We start from the raw sequence: 22,526 nt of genomic DNA on the forward strand, positions 1-22,526 counted from the left end.
TTGTTGTCCTTAGATAGGACAACAACAACTAAATACATAGAGCTGCTCGGTATATATAACTGTATCTAATTTACAGACCTGTAGCGACCTGTGTGGTATTTATTAGCTTTCTTTCTATGCCATGCTGATGTGTAAAGTGTAAAAACATTTTGATTCAATAAGATTTTGTAACGTACATAAATTGTGTATGTTATATTCTTTGCTGCCTTCCCTCAGAACTGTGACAGTGGCGCACGTGAATCTGGGTCTAATCTGTCTCCTGCATCTCCACCAGTATCCTCAAGCAATTCATCACTTCTCTGCAGCCATAAAAGTCGATTCTCTCTGTATTCGGGCATATCTCTGCAGGGCTCAGGTTTACAGACAGGTACCTATTCTTGCAATAAAGACAAAGGCATCAGGAAACTTATCCAGGGTCACAAGGAGCTCACCCTGGGGTTAAATCAGGGGATTCCAGAACATAGCAGTATCAGTCAGGGTGTAACCATGGAGCGGCTCCTGAACAGTGGGCCTGATTCAGAGCTGCTCGTAAGCGGCCGCTCGTTCGATCGGAGCGATGTTCTCACATCTGCGCATGCGTATAGGTTTTAGTACGCATGCGCGAACCAGTCAGTGCGGTCGAAAATCGTGTGCTTGCAATATAGCGAATGCCTGCTAATTTGAGTGACAGAGTGAGGCGTTTGTTGGTGGTAACAGGGGAAGGTGCTTGAAAACGGGGAGTGGAGATCCGAACGCAGGTGTGCCAAACGGTCAAAACGGGCGTTTTAAGGGTGTGCATAATTAACAAAGCAGCGTCATCGACCACATCAGTTGGGCGTCTTTTAGCCAGAACTGCTCGCATGATTGCGGTAGGAAAATGCTACCACAAGAATAGCGAGCAGTTCATACGCCTTTCGATGTACTCGATTAATCTAATAAATAGCGGAGATGACGTATGATGCGAGCGGCCAGGGGGCGTTTTTTAAAAAATAGCGAGCGCATGTTTTGTTCAGACATAGAGGCATCAACAGACCGCAAAGAGCGAACGGTCAATTTAAATATCCAGACCCTTTTTCTGGACGAGCGAGCGCAAATAGCGTCCGGCTCTGAATCAGAACCCAGTGCTGCACTTAAGAGCTAAAAACACTCAATAACCACAGATAGCAAATATTTCCATTTAACATTATAACAGTTGTTGATATATTATTTGCCCTTAACTGATCAACTTCTAGTAAAGGAGAAACATTTTCTAAATTGTCTGCATAACCTGTATGCCATTAACCTGTATTCCAATAACCTGTATGCCAATGAGATGTCATCAGCGCAGGAGATCGCAAATAATCTGGCAGAAGTTTTCTTTTTTAGGGGGTGGGGGGGGGCATTAATACACCTCTAATGTCTGCATGAAAAAACATATATCTTATATATAAAATTCATAAGTCTGTTAGTTTTTTTTTGTTTGTCTGGTTATGCATTTGGGCACCCTTGCACCAGTTGGGATGAAACCAACGCAAGGTGGTCCAGTTGGATCCTGGCCAGGTTTTTGTGGGGTAGGGTCCTGGTCGGACCTCCCTCTGGTGTTTTCTGGACAGAACTTTGACCCGGGGAGCCTGTTCTGAGCCTTCCACTGGATGGATTTGGAAGACATCACATAATTTGGATGATAACTTCGCGGAGTGGTAACATTGGATTCCAGAAGACATACTATGGGGTTGAGGTCCTGGTCGGATCTCCTGTTGGTGTACGCTGGGCAGAACTTTGACCCGGGTAGCCTATTCTGGGCCTCCCACTTGATGGATTTGGATGAAAACTTCACAGAGGGGTGGCAATTGGTCTGGGATGCCTAATGAAGTGGTTGGGGTCCAGGTCGGACCTCGCGGTGGAGTGCACCGGGAAGAACTTTAACCCAGGGAGTCTCTTCTGGGCATTTCACTGGATGGATTTGGATGTCATTACATAATAAAACTTCGAGAAAAAAAAGAGAGCTCAGGATTGCATTGAAAATGTCTACTAACTTGACAAACAGATGATATCAAATTGAATTTAAATACTTTTGTTGCACCCAGGCACGCCCAGAAGGTGCAGCCATGTCCCCGAATTGGTGTGGCCTTACCCCATTCAGCAGCATATGGGTGTTATATAGTTTGTCGCCATTCATAAAGTCGACATGGATGTAATGTTAACAGACTTGGCGCGTCATCATTGATCATGTTGAAATGTCAACATTATTACAATGTCAACAAAATGCCTCTGGTGGTTCAGTGGCGACTTCCCTGGTACGGCAATACGGCTGCTCCAGCGGCATCTTCCAGGTCCTGTGGATTCTGTGCGTCTTCCTGTGGTAGGTATGACGAGTCCTTTCTCAATGTCCACACTGGAGTGGTTATGCCCCCCCCACTTGTCCATCACTCCAGTACTGTGACCTGAAATCTCTGATGACGGCTTTGTCCCCCACCCATATTGTTTAAGCAGATTAGAAATGTTACACTTCATGTAGGAGGCTGACATCATGATGCAGAGATTCAGGAGTGGCTGCATTTCCTACTGTCATAAATGTATAATGAACTGTCATACTGATCTGATTTGTCTATTCAACATAATGGTTGTGAGTATCTAAATAGGGTGTGATGGTATAAAAGGTGATTAAAAGCTGTACATTGTACATACTGTAGTGATAACCTTATGTAATAAAGACAGCCATGTGCCACAGATCCAGTTATCTTCCTGCTTTAAGATAAAACATCATAATCAGATCCTTGGGTGGATAATATCTGTCTGTGTTACATCCCATAGATGAAAGACTTACCCGGTGCCTTGAAGGATATAACATGCGCCATCCATCTGCGTCCAGACTCTCCTGAGCCTTACATAATCCGGTAAGTACCTATTATGCAAGTGACAATAGACGTGTAAGCAACAGTGTAGTTATATACAGAAATGGATGCAGCAATATACTCCAAATTTATGGCGATATTGCCAACAAAACTGCTGTATGGAAACTGCTGACAATATGCAGCGAATTTAAAACCCACACATCATAGGCTGCTTTCTCATTACTCCAAGATAAGACAGAGCCAATCAGAGCTTCCTGAGCTCCTTATTGCAGCTAGCTTGCCGGCCAGAGGCACCTATAATGTTCCATTTATTTTCCCCGCAGTAATGCGCACTCGTTGCTTATTACATCCAGCGATTTGTATTCAGAACATTGATAAATATAGGGAAGTGACTTGCTAAGTCCCTTATTTAAAAACTGCAGTTTTGCATTATTCAATATTAGATAAGCTAGTCGATCCTGATGGTCATTATTTACTGGTGGATCTGGCCATCGAAGGACATAACTGTACTATAGTTGATTTGTATGCCCCGAATCTTTCACCCAATCATTTTTATCTAAATTGTCCAAACTGCGCGTTGAACAGTATATGAGCTGAATTTGGCAGGCGATTATAACTAGGTGGATGATCCAACTATTGACAGGTGCTTGCTGGTACACAGACTGAATTCACCATCTTGGCATCATATACAATCCCTTTTAGTTGTCTGATCCTTGGCGGCTTCTGCATGGGTCGGAGAGAACGTACACCCATCTCTTCCGAGCTCATCATTCATAAACTCCCTATGGTTGATATGCGCACTATACCTTACCGACTTAACACAACTAAAACTTATCTAAAAATAAACACACGGACAACAGGAGTTGGATTTAAAATTAAAGGTCAAATTTATTTGACAGATTATTAATAATTAATCAGATTAAATTTGGGTTATCTAATTAGATGTTGCCAATTGAAATTAATTGTGAGCTTAAAGTTAGTATGGTGGCGGACAACAAAGAAGGGACACTCCCACAGACACATGCAGACCAAACACATCACTCGTTGGTGTTCAACTCTCCCCAAAAAGCACGCCTGGACGAGTTATGTCATTCCCGGAAGGGACGGGTTTGGCCTATCATTGAACCAGGAGAGCGCACCCATCTAATTTGTATAACTAAAAGCACACTACCGTTCTTTCCACCAAAGCGAGGCAACTCAAAGCCGCAGCCCGCCACCAAACAAACTAAACCCAACTCCACCATCGCCTTAAACAATGCCTCCACAAAACAGAAGCAAAAGTGCCCCTGACAAAAAGGTCCCCATCAGACCCAACAAATGCATGTATTAGATCATGAGTGCATGATAAACCAAGGTCCCCATCAGGGAGGGCGCGCAACAGGAGTATAGTTAGGAAGGGAGAAGAACACAGCGAAAATTAAAAAGTAGAAAGAAAGTAGATTGAGGGACAGCAGCATAGAATGAGATAAAAAGGAGGAAGGAAAGAATAAATTTAAGCATAGAAAAGAAAAAACAAGAAAAGCCAGACAATGCACAGATTTATACAATCACATTGTACAGACACTTCCCCGACTCCTGGGCTAGAAATTTCCAGACACAAAGAGGAGGAGACTTTGCTAACAGACCTAATATACCAGCAAGGCCAAACCCCCAAAGATCCCTATAGGCTAACACTAATGACTGACACTTAACAACAAAAGTCTTTACAGGTATACTTCTCCCACAACCACGGGGTTTACACTGGCTCAGTCAGATTGCACTTTTGCCTTACGCTGTCCTTGTCATGGATTGATTACTTCCTAATATCAAATTCTTTAATGACCCAGGTATGTGCAGCAGAGCTACGTGATATTTTAATTTCAGACCACGTCCCAGTGTCCTTAGATCTACGGCATGCCTCTCTGACTCACACGGACCGTATTTGGCGCTTCCCAGACTATTGGCCGAGGATTTCAAGTGATTTTTAACGGTATCGTGGACCAATTATCTGGACAGGCTGTTATGCAGGGTTACATCATGCCGTACGTTTCTAGACTTAAAAAGGAGTCAAAGAGACAATATCAGGCACTGCAGAATGCGATGGCAGGGCCACTTAGGTGCTATCGATCTAATCAATCTAGTAAGAACAAAAAACTCCTCAAATCTTTTATGACAGCGCAGGCTAGAACTCATCTAGACTACTCTAAACAAATATATTATAAATGGGGCAACAAATATGGAAAACTTCTCGCGCTTATGTCCAAACTCTGGGCAAAGTGCTCTTTCATTACAGCTATTAGAGATCCTTTTACCCAATAGAATGCATATCACCACTACAGACATCTTGTCCCATTTTCAAATCTTTATCAATCATTTCCAGTGAAGGGGAGATTACAGGAAAAATTAGTGACTGATGCTCTTTTGCCCACTTTAACTCAGGAACAACAAGATATATTGTCTAGATATGTCTCGAAGGAGGAAGTGCATAGGCTGATAGCGACATTGCTCCCCCTTAAATCCCCTGGACCTGATGGTTTTTCAGGCTCTTACTACAAACTTTTAAAAGATAGTTTAACACCTATTTTATTGGAATTGTTCAATAAGATTCTTCATGATGCTCTAACCTTCTGGTGATTCACGAATGCCTACACAACGCTATTTTTGAAGCCGGGCAAAGACCCTCTCTTATTGTATCGTGGAATTTCACTCCTAAACTCAGATTTTAAACTACTTGCCAAAGTAATGGCTAATAGGTTGTAATCTATCCTACCAGATTTATTGACACCACATCAGACTGGCTTTGTGCATGGAATATGTTTGGTCAGGGCAATACGTATGGCAATAGCGGCTGTTCTGGCGGGCACCCGCCAGGCATATCCCCGGAGTATGTTGCTCAGCCTCGACAGTGACACCCATAAAGCTTTCGATTCTGTTCCGCTTTCGATTTTTGGGGACTCAAGTGCCCAATTATAGGGCTGATTAAGCTTCAACAAACAAAGGCGAATGGCAGTATTAACTTCTCACATATCTTAAATTACAAACACCCAGCCACAATACGGTATCTACGGGACAGGGACAAGACCTCTATGCCAATTCTTCAATTGAAAGGCAATTTTTAGAGGATTGTAGTCTACTGGGATTTTTACATGATAGGCTATGGGCATGCTCCTAGACACTTTGCTTAAACTGCCTCTTTCATATACTGAAGCATCTGAATGGTTCCCTTTGTTCTGAACACATCCTTTTGCTTTTATACAACATAAACATTATGTTACTTCTGTAGTCAGATTGTTCTCAGAATTAAACACAATGCTTCTATGGGAACTGGCAACTAAAAGAGCAATTTTGCAGCACTATTAATTTCTGCGACAAAACAACAGATGCAGCATGAAGAGGTACGTTCTGGAGTGAGTAGATGGGTACAGGCCCTCCCTTATTAATCATGTGATATTTTATTGAAAACACTTCAACTTTCCTGAAACCTGCTCCCTGCACATTTTTCAGAAGGCGTACTTCTCTCCTCGTTGTCAGATCTTAGCGTGAATATCCTCTTCGGCCTCTTGCCCTTGTTGTCAATCCCCGGTGGCAGATCTATATAATTATTTTTGGAACTGCCTTCTGCTTAGGGTCTCTAGGCTGCAGGTTAGAAAATATGCCTTAGAGCATCTAGTGAATTACTTACCGTTTACAGACGTATGGGCGATATTTGGAATTCTGCCAGAAGGCCAATGAGTGGCGAAAGGTTGTAGACGGCTTTTACTCATTAGTAGTGCTGTGGCCCATAAGGCAATTTTTCAGACATGGATCGATGCTACACCTCCAACATTGTCGCTATTTCAAGAGAAGGTCTTCCATGTTTTCAACATGAACTGGATCTAGACTACACTTGAGAAAGAAACCCGCGTGTCAAAATGTTTTCAAACCTGGGGAAACTATATTGCAACCTTGACCTTGGACCAAAGGCATAGAATCCATGAGTCATTGAATCTAACTCAGTGGTATTGTATTCGGGTGATATCGGATGACTCTCCGATTCTTCTGGATTCTTAAAAGTTTGATGTTGTGGCTGGTTCTCTGATCCCGTGGCTCCACTCCCCATTTCACATCTTCTGGTTTGGTAGTGGAAAATTATAGATTTTGCTAGAACGTGGAATAATATGGCATTGGTGTTAATACTTAATAAAGAAAATGCAATTTTCTGGTGATTTGTTTCTGATTTAGGCTCTATAACATACAGTGATTCACAAAATCTGTGACTTTTATATACCCCTTTAAGAGATGTATTTTGCTGATGTCTGTTGTTATGTAAAATCACCACTAGATGGTGACTGAGGACTATTATTCATATACATTAGTTCCTATGTGAATTTTAGCTGATTTCACCAGCATAGCTCATATAGTAAAGGGATGATTTATAGTTAAACATAGAAGTTGTCCATTTGCATATGAGCAAACATACAGCTGCATAATCGCAGTATGTTTCCGTGTTAATATTTTAATTTAAACTATGTGCAACATTTATAGGTCAGTGCTATTAGGTGTGAGGAGCGGAAGTTACCGTTGCAATTATATAAACACCGGCAACGGCACAACAACTCGCCCCCCTCGCAGCCAGATCTCGTCCCAGACTTGCAGGTATTTGTAGGCAGCCCTATGCTTACAGTACCTCCAAACCTGCAGATTTTGTAAGTGTAGCATATAAACTCACTTACTTGTGCCACGAGGGAACTTGCGGCTAATGGGATTGACTCCTAAATCTAGAACAAAAAGCAAATATATGGTAATAACAATTATTTTGAAAACTGTATTTGTCATTTGTCTTCTACAGAATTTGCGCTTGAGGTAAAGAATGTATTTCAAACACACATATATTCCAGAAAAGACAAATCTCAAAGAAGTGTCTACACACCCTTACTGTATTGTACAGCATTTGCATGTCCTCGCCAGTAGTTTTCCTCTCCAATCAATAGGTGGTAGATACACAAAGCTCAAAACACTGGCGCATTTTGGGTGCACAGTGGGACAAATCTTCCGCAAGACGAATATTTATGTAGCACAAATGCACTTGCATCTACTAGTTTGGTTCAGAGTGCCAGCAATTAGCAGTGATCTTCCATCTGACCCTCACTTGCTAATAAAACACGGATAATCTGACAGGAAAGCCTCGCTAGTTTGTGTTTGCATCCTACTGTATAGAGGGCCTGATTCAGACCCGCTCGTGAGCGCTGAGCGCTCGCAAGCAGGTCGATGGTGGCCCAGTGTGCATGCGCACAACGGAGCCAGTTCCATCGTGCGCATGCGCGAGACCCGGATAGCGATGGGCAAACTGTCGGTCCGGGTCTCGTACCAAAGGCGGCGTGCTGTCGATGTTGAGTGACAGCACGCCCCCTTTGGTGGGCGGGCCGGGGGCGTGGCTGCCCAGACGGAGGCGTTCCCATGGGAACACCTACCATCTGGGGCCGGCCCCACTGACTTCACAAGTGAGGTCAGTGGGAGTGCTTTCGGCTGTTTGAGTCGAAAGCACTCTTGGGGCCCGATGGTCGCGATGACCTTGACCATCGCGACCATCTTCCTGGCTACCCACAGCTATGCGGGCGGCCAGGAGGACGCTCAAAAAAACCAGAGGGCCGGCCCTGATTCAGAGCTCTGAATCAGGCCCAGAGAGAGAAGCAAACATGAGCAAAGTTCCACATAAACAGCCACAATGACAATTGCCAAACATTGCAGTACTTCACACTTAACTGAATCTCCCACTTACCCCACATGTGTACTAATGCAAGCTTTCATTATTATAAGATCATTAAGTACCGCCAAGCGCATACAACTGAGGAAAATTATTTTACGCTTAAAAGTTATAACCAACATAACAGAAAAAAAACATAGATATAAATGTTAATAATTGCCCTGTCCATATAAAAGTAATATATTGTGTTTATAATTTGCTATATATTGTTTATAAAAAGCTGGAAATTTAAAAGGGCAATGCTTTTATAGCAAAACACCCCATGTATTTTAAAGCCGAGTGACCCGGCAATCCAACCCAGGTAACTTGCAGGGTTTAACACGGGAGTAACCCCTGAAACCCTGCAGTGTGTACAGCGCACTCCGGGTCTTGATGACCTGCAGTGCGCCGCAAGCCGGCCGATTGGTCCGGCTTCAGTGGCGCTTGGAGATGACGTCATCTCCAAGTGTCCACTTTCACGCCGGAAAAGCCGAGTCTATGCAGACCCGACTGCGGTGTGAGCGGCGCCGACTCGGGAATATCCCGAGTTGGCGCCGGCTAAATTCCGGGTCTGATCCTCATAGGAACCCTGTTCCAACTCCAGATCAGACCCGGAATTTTGGTGGAAAAGGGGTATTAGTAAACCCCTGCTACACCAGCTGTCAAGGAGGAAGCATATTAGTCTGGGGTTCTTATGCTGCATCCCAAGTCAGCGACTTGCACAAAGTTGCTGGCATCCAGAGCCAAAAGGACTACCACAGTATGTTCGTATACCAATGCAAATACCTTTAGCCTAGTTGGTGAAGGCAAGTCTGGACCCAGGTACTGGGCGTGGTCTAATTGCGGAGGCCCATAAAAAAATATGAATAAAAACGGTCGCCGCCATGCACGGCTAAGATGGGCGCCATATGCCCCTCAGCCAGGGGCAGGTCCAGGGGGAGCCGATCAGTGCTATACCTCCCCCCGCATATCATGCAGGTAGAGGAGACTGCTGCTGCTCCCTGGACCAACTAGGTGATCCTGGGACCCTCTAACAAGGCCAGACCCAGGTAATTAGTACCCATCTCCCCTTGGGGGCCCTGGGTGAAGGGTTCATCCTTAAGCAAGATAATGATTTAAAACATACTTCCAGGCTATGTTAGAACTACCTTAGAGGAAAAGACAGTAGCTTAAAATCATGGAATGACCAGCACCGTCTCCAGACTTACACCCCATGAAGCTGGTTTAGTATGACTTGGACAGAAGGGTGAAAGCAGAGCAACCTACAAGTGCAACACGTTTGTGGAAATTTCTGCAACAGTGTTGGGAGGAACTTCCCGAACAATATTTCCATTGTAGAAAGATGCCACAAGTGTGTTCGGCAGGTATATATGCAAAAGATGCCTAGAGTCAAACAAAATGATTCTATGCTGTAGCTTGAGAGTACATTAAGACATTAAACTGCATAATTAAATATTAATAAAAACTAAAAAAAAGACAAGGGGATGCAATGTGAAGGGTGAAGCCAGTGGCATTACTAGGGAGTGTGGGGGGTGCGAAGCGCACCAGGTGTGAGGGGGCGACACCAAAATGCCAGCTCCTTCACAGTGACCGGTAACCTGGTGCTGCTCTGTGTTGTTATTGTGCAGCACCTGGCTGCCAGTCACTGAGGAGGGGAGGGCAGCGCAGCATCTCCTGGAGTACTGGGCACGCCACCAGAGTGATGAAACAAGGGTGTGCCTCGAGGCCATGCCCCATTTCTGTGAGGTCACACCCCACTTTTCAGGCGCACGCGGCTCTGGCAAGGGGGTGTGGGATTAATTGGCCGCTCTGGGTGTCATCGACCCCAGTGACGCCACTGGGAGAAGCAGTAATGACACTGTTCGCTACAAATTTTGTGACTCTCCCGAACAACCCTGTAGAATAAGCAAATATGTCTAAAGTATGTGGAGCTTAAGATACAAACATGGAAAAGTACTGTATTGGTGCATACACACGTGATGATCGTCAACGATAACGATATCGTTGAACGATCTCCCGGGTGTTCTGGATGATCGATATCGATCATCCAGCACACCATGAACTCACCAATGATGGCCAAAGTCCCTGTAGTAACCTGGTCGATAGCTACCAGGTTGGCCTGTATGCATGGGCGATGGACGATATAGTTATCGTCCATATCGTGCATTTTAATTGTACCGTGTGTACGCACCATAAGTGTGCAGACAGATATTTGCTCATACAAGAAAAGGACATCCAACTCTGACATCACTGATGCCCTGGCTTTTGTAATATCACTTCTCCTCACAGCTGCTACAGATCTGTTTGATCTATAGCGCCCTATTGAGAGTTTCTTTCGTTTTAGACTTTCTGGAGTATATTTACTAAAGTGCGGGTTTTAGTTGTTGACCATAGCAACCAATCATATTTTAGCTATTATCTTCTAGAAGGTGCTAGATGAATATTAAGTAGAATCTGAATGGTTGCTATGGGCAGGGCCGCAACTAGGGGGGGGCTGAAGGGTCATGTGCACCGGGCGCCTCACTGATGTCCACTCTGGTGCCACAAGTATCAGTAGCGCTGGGCCCGGCTCTTCCTCTGCTGTGCGCACCGCTACCATAACACATGGCAGCAGGCAGCCCCCCTCCCCTGTCTCCTGCAGTGTCTCTTGACATCTCTCCCAGTCCATACTCACAGTGCCCTGCGTTGAGGATGGCCGCGGCGTTAGGCCCGTCCATCACAATTAAAGCGTCTCCAGTCCACACGACGCTGCCGCCGCCTCCAGTCCGCTGCTGTGCAAGAGCCAGCAGGTAAGTATGCTGTTGCTGGTGGGGAGATGAGAGGGGCTTTTCAGTGAGGGGGGCTGTTCAGTGAGGGAGGTCTGTGCAGTGAGGGAGGGCTGTGTGTAGTGAAGCAGCGCTGTGTAGTGAGGGGCTGTGTGTAGTGAGGGGCTGTGTGTAGTGAGGCAGTGCTGTGTAGTGAGGGGCTGTGATATGAGGGACCCTTGAGAAGGAGGGCTGTGATGCGGGCTTTGCAGGGAGGGCTGTGTGCAGTGAGGGGCTGTGTATAGTGAGGGGCTGTGTATAGTGAGAGGCTGTGTATAGTGAGTGCCTTTGTGTAGTGAGGCAGCGCTGTGTAGTGAGGCAGCGCTGTGTAGTGAGGGGCTGTGTGTAGTGAGGCAGTGCTGTGTATTGATGGGCTGTGTGTAGTGAGGCAGCGCTGTGTAGTGAGAGGCTGTGTGTAGTGAGGCAGCGCTGTGTAGTGAGGGGCTGTGTGTAGTGAGGCAGTGCTGTGTAGTGATGGGCTGTGTGTAGTGAGGTAGCGCTGTGTAGTGAGGGGCTGTGTGTAGTGAGGCAGCGCTGTGTAGCGAGGGGCTGTGGTGTGAGGGACCCTTGATGAGGAGGGCTGTGATGAGGGCTTTGCAGGGAGGGCTGTGTATAGTGAGGGGCTGTGTTTAGTGATGGCCTTTGTGTAGTGAGGCAGCGCTGTGTAGTGAGGGGATGTGGTATGAGGGGCTGTGGTGTGAGGGACCCTTGATAAGGAGGGCTGTGAAGAGGGCTTTGCAGTGAGGGGCTGTGATGAGGGCTTTGCAGTGTTAGGCTGTGATTAGGAGGGCTGTGAGGTTGTGATGAGGAGGGCTGTGAGGTGAGAGGGTTTTTCTGTGCTTTTATGGGTAAGTAAAATTATTGTAAAGAGAGGGTGTTTGGGGGGTGCAGTAAAACAATCAGTAATATCAAAACATGGAGGGGGAGGCGCCAAATTACTGCCTTGCCCCGGGTGACTAAAATCCTAGTTTCGGCCCTGCTATGGGCAACAACTTCACTTGTAAAAACCTGCACTTTAGTAAATATACCTCTTTATGTAACCCCAGCAGGAATATCCCCAGCAATATCGGAAATTAGTATGATAATTTTTTGATTATTTTAATTATACTGAAATATTCAGGTTCACTGTGCAGATTAGCACACAATATATTTATAGCAGGTGGCTCAAGTGTAAACTTTTGCTATACTAACAATTAGCAGTGCATCATTTAAAAAGCAATGATCTGTTCCAAACCTATATTTTGTTTTAATGAGAGCCACAGGGTTCAGCCAACATAATCAGTTTGTGAAGGTCACATTCCATTAAAATTCAGTCATTAACAAAGAAAGGTCATGTTGGCCATTAGTGAATACAATGTCTGTCTCCTGCAGGGGGCAGTATCTGTATGAGATGAAGAGATATGACCTTGCCAGCTTCTGCATTCACCATGCAGCCAAGATGACTGAAGGTATGGAGCAGTATTCTTCTACGTGTCTACAGTACAGCAGTCTGATGATTGTGTTGGTTATTTCATTAACAGGTTTTTACTACATCAAATATCCATGAAGGTGCATGTGATTATGTTACAAGTCCAAGTCTATCCCTTATACTTTTTATCTGATGCCATAGTGGAAAAATATAAAAGTCACAGAATAGCATAGGGCAGTGGTTCTCAAACTCGGGGGTCTATTTACTAAGCCTTGGATGGAGATAAAGTGAACGGAGGTAAAGTACCAGCCAATAAGCTCCTAACTGCCATGTCACAGGCTGTGTTTGAAAAATTACAGTTAGGAACTGGTTGGTAATTTATCTCCGTCAACTTTATCTCTCTCTCCAAGGCTTAGTACATAAACCCCTCGGTCATCAAGGCACCTTAATAGTCCAAGTTTTATGGATATCCATGCTTGAGCACATGTGACTTAATGACCTCAGTCAATTTGATTTAAGCATCTGTGCTCAAAAATGGATATCCTTAAAACCTGGACTGCTAGTGTGCCTTGAGGACTGAGTTTGGGAAACACTGTCATAGGGTATCATGGAGATAGCAATGAGTCAAGGTATGAAAGGTGCTCCTGATAGAAGGCATGTAATCCCCCATAAGTCATATTCCAGTAAATACATTGGAGCTGATTCAGACCCGGACGCTAAGCTGCGCTCTCTCGCAGCCCAAAGGGGCCGGGTATGCAAATTCTGCCATCGCACTGTCTGGTGTAAGGACGCCCTCTATGTCTTAGAGAGCGACGGCAGAGCGAACGCACGCCAGTCTATAGACGCCCACTTTTCTTTCTTAACACACGTCATCTCCAGCAAGTGTATGAATAATCAGAACCATCGAGAGCCATCGGAGCTGCACGCAGCGCTTGAGGTAGACCCTACTCCACCGCAAGATAATTATGCACACCCATAAAACTCCGTTTTGACGCCCAGACACGCCTGCGTTCGCATCACCACTCCTCCATTCACAAGCACCTTCCCCTGTTACCACCCACAAACGGCGCTGTCACTCAAAGTAGCGTCCAGTCTGTGTACTACGAACGCACGATTCATGGACGCAGTGCCTGGTTCACGCATGTGTATTTTGACGAATACGCAAGTGCAGACGGGCGATAAACGCCCATAGCATGCGTCCGCAGCTTAGCGAGCGGGTCTGAATCAGCTCCATTGTTCTCTCTCTGCAGGAGCCTTCCCTTCCCTGTTGTTCTCATTTCAGATTGAATATGGTTTGTAGAGTACATTATTTCCTACTACTTGATTTTCCAATAGAGTGCTCTAGTTTTCAAAATGTTAACACAATTTCCATATTTTACTAAGTTCATACAACATTACCTAATTTGTGATTCTGTAGTATATTTGAAACCCAATTTTAATCAGACTTCAGATATTGAGAATGGGGTCCATCATATAAAACAAGAGAAGTGGTAATGTTCACCTTGTCATTAGTAGGGACGGAACCTTCAATGGATAAATATTCAAAACCTTGGACCAGGGGTAGCCAACCCTGGTCTTCGAGAGCTACCAACAGTGCATGTTTTCCAGGTCACCTCACAGAATCACAAATTAAATAATTAGCTCCACCTGTGGATCTTTTCAAATGTGTCAGTGAGCAAAAACTACACCTGTGCACCTGCTGGGTGACCTGGAAAACGTGAACTGTTGGTAGCTCTCGAGAACCGAGGTTGGATACCCCTGCCTTGTACTATGACATCTACAGTAACTGAGAGATGGGAAATTCCAACGTTCTTGGAGTTTAATCTCAATTTTGATTTTTAGAAAAAAATCAGACAAGTTTATTTCATACTTCTTACCAAAGGTTTTGAGGGGATGTTCTCAAAGTAATTTGCCAAGATAATTCCCCACTTTCAGGGATGTAGAGCATGTCTTGGTTCCCGGCCTCTGAGGGAGGCAATAACTGAGCCATAGGATGACATGTCCACGTGGGATGTAGTTTAAATCCCGGCTGTCAGGATGCCGGTGCTCAGAATGCCGGCGACGGAATCCCAACAACAGTCAGAGTCCCGGCGTCCGCATCCCGACCACCGGCATATTGATGATAAGTAGTGGGGTTAGGGGAGGGTTAGGGTTAGGGGTTAAGGTTAGGAACTAGGGGGATAGCGGCATCTCCAGAGGTGGGGCTACAGCGCAGTCCAAAATTCAGATAGGGGAGTCCCGGCCAGCGATGTTTGCCAGTGTTTGGAAGGGCAGTTGGGGTGGCTCCTCAATTTTAATTTTGGACTGCGCTGTAGCCCCACCTATGGAGCCGCCACTGGTTGCAATGCAGTGTGGCAAAACTGCTTCATGATACTGCGCTGCTTAATTTGATATGTGACACTTGTATATCTTTGTCCGACTAAGGCCCGTATTCAATTAGCCTCGAAAAGCCGAGCCGTTATGTTTTCGCCACTATGTGATACTTTTTCCTTGCGCGCTCTCGCTTATCTCCGTATTCAATTCCAAAAGATGCGAAAGGGCAAACAGGTGAAATCGGCGAATAGTGAAACTGGCGAAAAGTCTCTAAGATTTTGGGGAAATCAGTCTGTACCCCAGAAAAAGCTGCACTAACATTAGAAATCAATATAGAAGTGTTAGCCTTAATAAAAGTGTTTTGTGTTCTTAAAGTGTCAGAATTGGCTGTTATATGCTTATATACATTTGGTAATGGTATTCCCAGTTCCAACCCATTACCAGAACTTATGCTACCTTGGAAGTTTGGCACTGTGTCTGGTGGCATGTCTGACTGCGATGGGCCGTGTCCTCATGAGGGGGAATTACAAAGACGGTGAAGGCAGAGCAGTGAGGATAGGGACACTGACGGGGAGTTACAGGAAGGGTGAGGGCAGGGACAGTGAGGGGGAGTTACAGGGAGGGTGAGGATTGGTACACAGAGAAAGTTATGAGGAGGTTGAGGGTAGGGACACTGAGGGGGAGTTACAGGGAGGGTGAGGATAGGGATACTGTGGGGGAGATACAGGGAGGGTGAGGGCAGGGATACTGAGGGGGAGTTACAGGGAGGGTGAGGATAGCAACACTGTGGGGGAGTTACAGAGAGGGTGAGGGCAGGGATACTGAGGGGGAGTTACAGGGAGGGTGAGGGCAGGGACACTGAGGGGGAGTTACAGGGAGGGTGAGGGCAGGGACACTGAGGGGGAGTTACAGGGAGGATAAGGGCTGAGACACTGAGGGGTGTTACATGTAGGGTGAGGGCAGGGACACTGTGGGGGAGTTATAGGGAGGGTGAGGATAGGAACAGTGAGAGGGAGTTATAGGGAGGGTGAGGATTGGTACACAGAGAAAGTTATGAGGAGGTTGAGGGTAGGGACACTGAGGGGGAGTTACAGGGAGGGTGAGGACTGGGACACTGGGGGAGTTACAGGGAGGTAGAGGGTAGGGACACTGTGGGGGAGTTACAGGGAGGGTGAGGATAGGGATACTGTGAGGGAGATACAGGGAGGGGGAGGATAGCAACACTGGGGAGTTACAGAGAGGGTGAGCGCAGGGATACTGAGGGGGAGTTACAGGGAGGGTGAGGGCAGGAACACTAAGGGGGGGGGTTACAGGGAGTGTGAGGGCAGGGACACTGAGGGGTGTTATATGTAGGGTGAGGGCAGGAACACTGTGGGGGAGTTACGGGGAGGGTGAAGGCAGAGACACTGAGTACCCCCAATTCAAAATATGTCACACAACAGTGCCCCTTCATCACATTACACAGTAGTGTCATGTCACTTATTCACGTTATATCACACAGTAGTAATCCTTATACACATTATACCATGCAGTAGTAGTGCCCCTTAAATAACTGCACTAAACTTTTATTTTGCTCTGGTTGGACAAAACACTATTATTGCGTAGTAACTTCCCAACAGCCCAGCTAAACCCAGTGCTATCGGGCCCACACAAGCATCTGAACAAAACAACTGAATTGCTCAATCGTGCGAACATTAGTTAAGGTGACCAATTAATTAATTTAAACACCCCCAGATAGCCAGCCTCTCTTGCTATATGGACTGATAACCTGCCCAGACACTGCTCCAGTTGCTGGCTTAGCAAAAGGCCCTGTAATAAACAACACACTGGCTGGACACAGATGGAAGCGCTGGCCAAATACTGGACCACTACTAGAGTAAACTGAAGTACCCCCATTAACAAACACATTATAAAGGCAGTCCATTCTCATCACCGTTTTCCACCAGCAGCTCTTACTGCCGGCAACTACACCATTCCTTTTATACTGGAGTAGTGATCTGCTCTGACCTACAGTCTGATGCCAGCGTCAGGCTTCCAGCACCGGTTGCTCATACCCAACCCATATATTCACATAACTATATATACAGGGCCGGTTCTAGACCTTGTTGAGCTCAGGGCGAAAGTTCCCTTTGGCGTCCCGTCCCGTCCCCCCCAAAAAAAGCCACAGAAAAATTAAGGAGGATGTACTTCTGTTCATCTCTCAAAGGGGCATATCAAGCAGAAAGTGGATGCCCTGCTGCAGTGTTCTGCTGCTCCATCCTCTCCCGCAGCCACACCCAGAATGCCATGCGCGACAATGCCATGCCAGACACCACTGGCATTCTGGGAGACTGGATGGATTTGGGAACAGCAGCACAATTTGTGAATATGGCGCTGCCAGAGTATGTACGTTATGCCACAGTGTCCATTCACGTAGTGCTCGTTATACACATTATACCACGCAGTAATTCCCCTTACACATTATGCCAGGCAGTATTTCTCTTTACTCATTATGCGCCACACTGTAATGCCCTTTGCACATTATGGGGAAGATGTATGGTAGCGGCACTTACTGTGCCGCTATAACGCTCCCCACTTCGCCTCTTTACCGAGGCGAAGCAGGAAGCACCACCGATGAGATGTAAGAACATCTCATCGGCCGGAGAGGGGGAGCGTTAACTCCCCCCTCCGGTGCTACCCGCTAGAGACCACAGCGCGTCAGCACTAGGCGTCAGTCCCGGCCGGCTCCACTGAGCATGTGCAGGATCTCGCAAGTATTGTGAAATCCCCGCGTGCAGCCTGGAGCCGGCAGCCGTCGCAGCAGGGACATTGCTGTCCCTGCTGTGGGGATTGGCTAGCGCCAGGCTGTAGCTGTCGATAACGACAGCTACAGCGGGCCAAATGGTCAGGCGATATGACCGTTCATACATGGCCCAGGCTATCGGCGCTGCTATCTTGTAGATAGCGCCCTTGTCATTTACCGCCCAGACCCCCAATCATACATCGGGGAGAAGTGGTATCAGCGCACCTAACGTGCGCTTATACCGCTTCTGGGCTTCATACATCTCCCCCTATGTGCCACACTGTAATGTCTGTTACATATAATACCACAATGTAATGCTGGTTACACATAATACCACACTGTAAGGTCCTTTATACATAATGCCATATCTTGTAATACCCCTCCACCCCCAGTGTCTCACCTAACCCCCCCTCCAGTGAATCTTCTCCTCCCTCTCCCCCCCCTCCAGTGACTCACCTGCTGCTATACCTCCAGGTTCAGGCTGCTCCTCTATGTCCCGGGTCTTCTTCCCCCTTCTGCACTACCAGTTCCCAGAATGCCTTGCGTGACCGTGATGAACGTCAGAGTGTGCCGCACTGGCATTCTGCCACTCGGGAGGCAGTGGGTGGGAGCGTGAGTGGCCGCGGTGGTCTCAGATGGCGGACAAGCACGGGTGGCACCGTGTGCCATCTATTTAGATGGCACACAGGCGGGGAAACTGCTCTGCTCCTCACTGTACATGGTCATGCGCGGACCGACGTCATGATGTTACCGCCGCGCTCTGAACCTATTGGTACCACAGCCAGGGAGGCGGAGCTGGGGAACAAGAAGCAGGTCCTCCCAGTCAGGTGCGGGCAATGTAGCAGAGATAACGTGTTTCTGACCTGGCGGGCATTGATAACATTAAAAAACATGGCGGATCAGTGGTGGAAGCTAATGGGTGGTCCGGTGCACCCCCGGACCACCCCTTAGTTTCGCCTATGTACATAAGTGCTGAAAAATTATAGAAAGCAATTTCTTTGGGGAAAAATAAGTACTAATGTGAAATTTGGGGTACATGAAAATGGGTATTAGCATATTTTGATGTCTCTAAAGCAGGGGTCAGGGAACTTTTTTACCTTTTACCCCAAAATATATTTAGATACGCCGACGTTACCCCCTTGATTTGAAAGGAAATCATATAGTAGTGCCCCCATATAATGCCCCTGTAGTAGTGCCCCATATAATGCCCCTGTAGTAGTGCCCCCATATAATGCCCCTGTAGTGCCGCTTGTACAAAAAAAGCCCAAAAAACACTTACCTTAATCCCCGCTCCTGCATCTGCCGCCGTCCTGTCCACCCGGCTGCTCCTCGGAACTATGGGAGAGACGTCATGACGTCTCTCTCATAATGCGCATGGAGAGAGGCGGAAGCTGCAGTTCAGAAGAGAACTCCAGCCTCTGGCTAACGCGGCGCTGCAGAGAAGGAACCGGACTGATTAGTCATTAGGTGGGGGGGTGTCCAAAGGGTTCTAGACCAAATCCCCACATTTGCACCCAAAAATAGTGATTTTGCACTTCCAGTTTGCCTGCCTATGCACAGAGAAAACTTTCTCTTGTTTTTTTCCGCTTAGGCAAAAACTCCTGTAAATGAATAGGGAGATAAGTAGAAATGTCCAAATCGGCGAAAACTTTTCTCCAAACGGCACTTTTCACGGCTAATTAAAGTCGGCCCTAAGTCTGACTCTGTACAACGGAACCTAGCGTGAGAAAAGCCGTGGCACTGCATTGTAGCACTGTGTATACAGATTTATAGTCAGTCGCACACAGATATACAACTGTTGCATATCAAAGTAACCAGTCAAGTCTTGTGAGATGGTTTTGTTGCATCACAAAAAACAGGCTCAGCGCAAGCAAAGTCACATGGGACCTGACGTGCCAAGAAGGGCTGTTTGATGTGACTGCGGTAATATTGTATGAGGAGACATCTGTAAACAGGTTTGTCAGAAAGTTCGTATGCATGGTGTGCTATAGAGCTGTCATGATCACATGTATCCATAGCAACTACAGACATATGGATTACATGGGGCTTATATAAAAAACAGTATACGTATACAATGGTCCTAAGCACAGTGACCATGCCATAAACTAGGGGTGTGCACCGGCCACTTTTCGTGTTTTGTGTTTTGGTTTTGGATCTGGATCTTTCTTCGTGTTTTGGATCTGGATTGGTTTTGCCAAAACCACCCTTCCGTGTTTTGGGTTCTGGGTTTTGTGTTTTGGATCTGTATTTTTTTTAAAAAAAGCATAAAAACAGCTAAAATCACAGAATTTGTTGGTTTCTCTGCTCCTATGCTATTATTAACCTCAATAACCTTAATTTCCACTCATTTCCAGTCTATTCTGAACACCTCACACCTCACAATAGTGTTTTTATGTCCAAAAGGTTGCACCGAGGTAGCTGGATGACTATGCTAAGCGACACGAGTGGGCGGCACAAACACGTGACCCATCTAGGAGTGACACTGCAGTGGCAGACAGGATGGCAGTTAGAAAAACTAGGCCCCAAACTGTACATAATGCAAAGAAAAAAAAGAAGTGCAAGATGGAATTGTCCTTGGGCCCTCCCACCCACCCTTATGTTGTATAAACAGGACATGCACACTTTAACAAATCAATAATTTCAGCGCCAGGGTCTGCCACACAACTGTGGCTGAAATGATTGGTTCGTTTGGGCCCCCACAAAACAAGCTGGCAATTAATGTGTCCCTGCACAAACTGGCTCTACGGAGGCAAGATGTCATCCTCATCCTCCTCATCCACCGATTCCTCACCCTCTTCAGTGTGTACATCCTCATCCTCACAAAGTATTAACTCGTCCCCACTTGAATCCACCACCACAGGTCCCTCTGTACCTTCTGGAGGCTGGTCTCCCTGGCAGAGCTGATAATTCATTTTGATGAACATCATCTTCTCCACATTCTGTGGAAGCAACCTCCTACGCCTTTCGCTGACAAGGTTCCCGGCTGCACTAAACACTCTTTCGGAGTACACACTGGAGGGGGGGCAACTCAGGTAAAATAGAGCCAGCTTGTACAGGGGCCTCCAAATTGCCTCTTTTTCCTGCCAGTACAGGTATGGACTGTCTGACATGCCTACTTGGATGCTGTCACCGATGTAATCCTCCACCATTCTGTCAATGGTGACAGTATCATATGCAGTGACAGTAGACATGTCAGAAATTGTTGCCAGGTCCTTCAGTCCGGACCAGATGTCCAAACTTGGTCCTGCCTGCCCTGCATCACCGCCAGCGGGTTGCTTAGGATACCTAAGTTTTTTCCTGGCAGCCCCAGTTGCGGGAGAAAATGAAGAAGGAGCCGTTGACGTGTCACGTTCCGCTTCAGCTGACAGTGTGTTCACCAGCAGGTCTTTGCACCTCTGCAGGCTTGTGTCGGCCGGAAAGAGAGACACCACATAGGCTTTAAACCTAGGATCAAGCACGGTGGCCAAAATGTAGTGGTCTGATTTCAACAGATTGACCACCCTGGAATCCTGGCAAAGCGAATGAAGGGCTTCATCCACAAGTCCCACATGCCGAGCGGAATCGCTCCGTCTTAGCTCCTCCTTCACTTTCTCCAGCTGCTTCTGCAAAAGCCTGATGAGGGGAATGACCTGACTCAAGCTGGCTGTGTCTGAACTGACTTCACGTGTGGCAAGTTCGAAGGGCTGGAGAACCTTGCACAACACGGAAATCATTCTCCACTGCGCTTGAGTCAGGTGCATACCCCCTCCTTTGCCTATGTCATAGGTGGATGTATAGGCTTGTATGGCCTTTTGCTGCTCCTCCATCCTCTGAAGCATATAGAGGGTTGAGTTCCACCGCGTCACAACCTCTTGCTTCAGGTGATGGCGGGGCAGGTTCAAGAGTGTTTGCTGGCGCTCCAGTCTTCGGCACGCAGTCGCTGAATGGCGAAAGTGGCCAGAAATTTTTCGGGCCACCCAAAGCGTCTCCTGCACGCCCCTGTCGCTTTTCAGAAAATTCTGCACCACCAAGTTTATTGTGTGAGCAAAACATGGGACGTGCTGGAATTTGCCCAGATGTAATGCCCGCACAATATTGGTGGCGTTGTCAGATATCACAAATCCCCAGGAGAGTCTAAGTGGGGTAAGCCACTGGGCGATGATTTCCCTCAGTTTCTCTAAGAGGTTGTCGGCGGTGTGCCTCTTACTGAAACCGGTGATACACAGCGTAGCCTGCCTTGTAACGAGCTGGCGTTTCTGAGATGCTGCTACTGGTGACGCTGCTGCTGTTGCTGCGTAAGGTGATACATCTACCCAGTGGGCTGTCACAGTCATATAGTCCTTAGTCTGCCCTGTTCCACTTGTCCACATGTCCGTGGTTAAGTGGACATTGTGTACAACGGCATTTTTCAGGACACTGAGGACACTTTTTCTGACGTTTCTGTACAGTCTCGGTATCGCCTGCCTAGTGAAGTGGAATCTAGACGGGATTTGGAACCGGGGACACACTACCTCCATCAATTGTCTAAATCCCACTGCACTAATGGCGGATACCGGACGCACGTCTAACACCAACATAGCAGTCAAGGCCTCAGTTATACGTTTTGCTTCAGGATGACTGCTGTCGTACTTCATCCTCCTCGCTAAGGACTGTTGGAGGGTCAATTGTTTAGTAAAAGTAGTGGTGTTCCTACTTCCTCTCTGGGATGATGAACGACTCCCAGCAG

The 22,526-nt window shown here is 46.7% G+C and overlaps 1 protein-coding gene across 2 annotated transcripts in view; it reads left to right on the forward strand.

The window, feature by feature from the left end:
- The window catches only part of TTC6 (tetratricopeptide repeat domain 6), a 297,795-nt gene that overhangs the window by 189,911 nt on the left and 85,358 nt on the right, over positions 1–22,526 (forward strand). For both annotated transcript variants that reach the window (XM_088471191.1, XM_088471190.1), the window contains 3 exons: positions 217–367; positions 2,773–2,855; positions 12,690–12,766. In XM_088471191.1, coding sequence (XP_088327317.1) covers positions 217–367; positions 2,773–2,855; positions 12,690–12,766 — 311 coding nt within the window. The remainder of the gene's footprint in view (positions 1–216; positions 368–2,772; positions 2,856–12,689; positions 12,767–22,526) is intronic.

Source organism: Taudactylus pleione, unplaced genomic scaffold, assembly GCF_031769625.1.
Source record: "Taudactylus pleione unplaced genomic scaffold, aTauple2 ptg000113l, whole genome shotgun sequence".
Classification (NCBI taxonomy): Eukaryota; Metazoa; Chordata; class Amphibia; order Anura; family Myobatrachidae; genus Taudactylus; species Taudactylus pleione.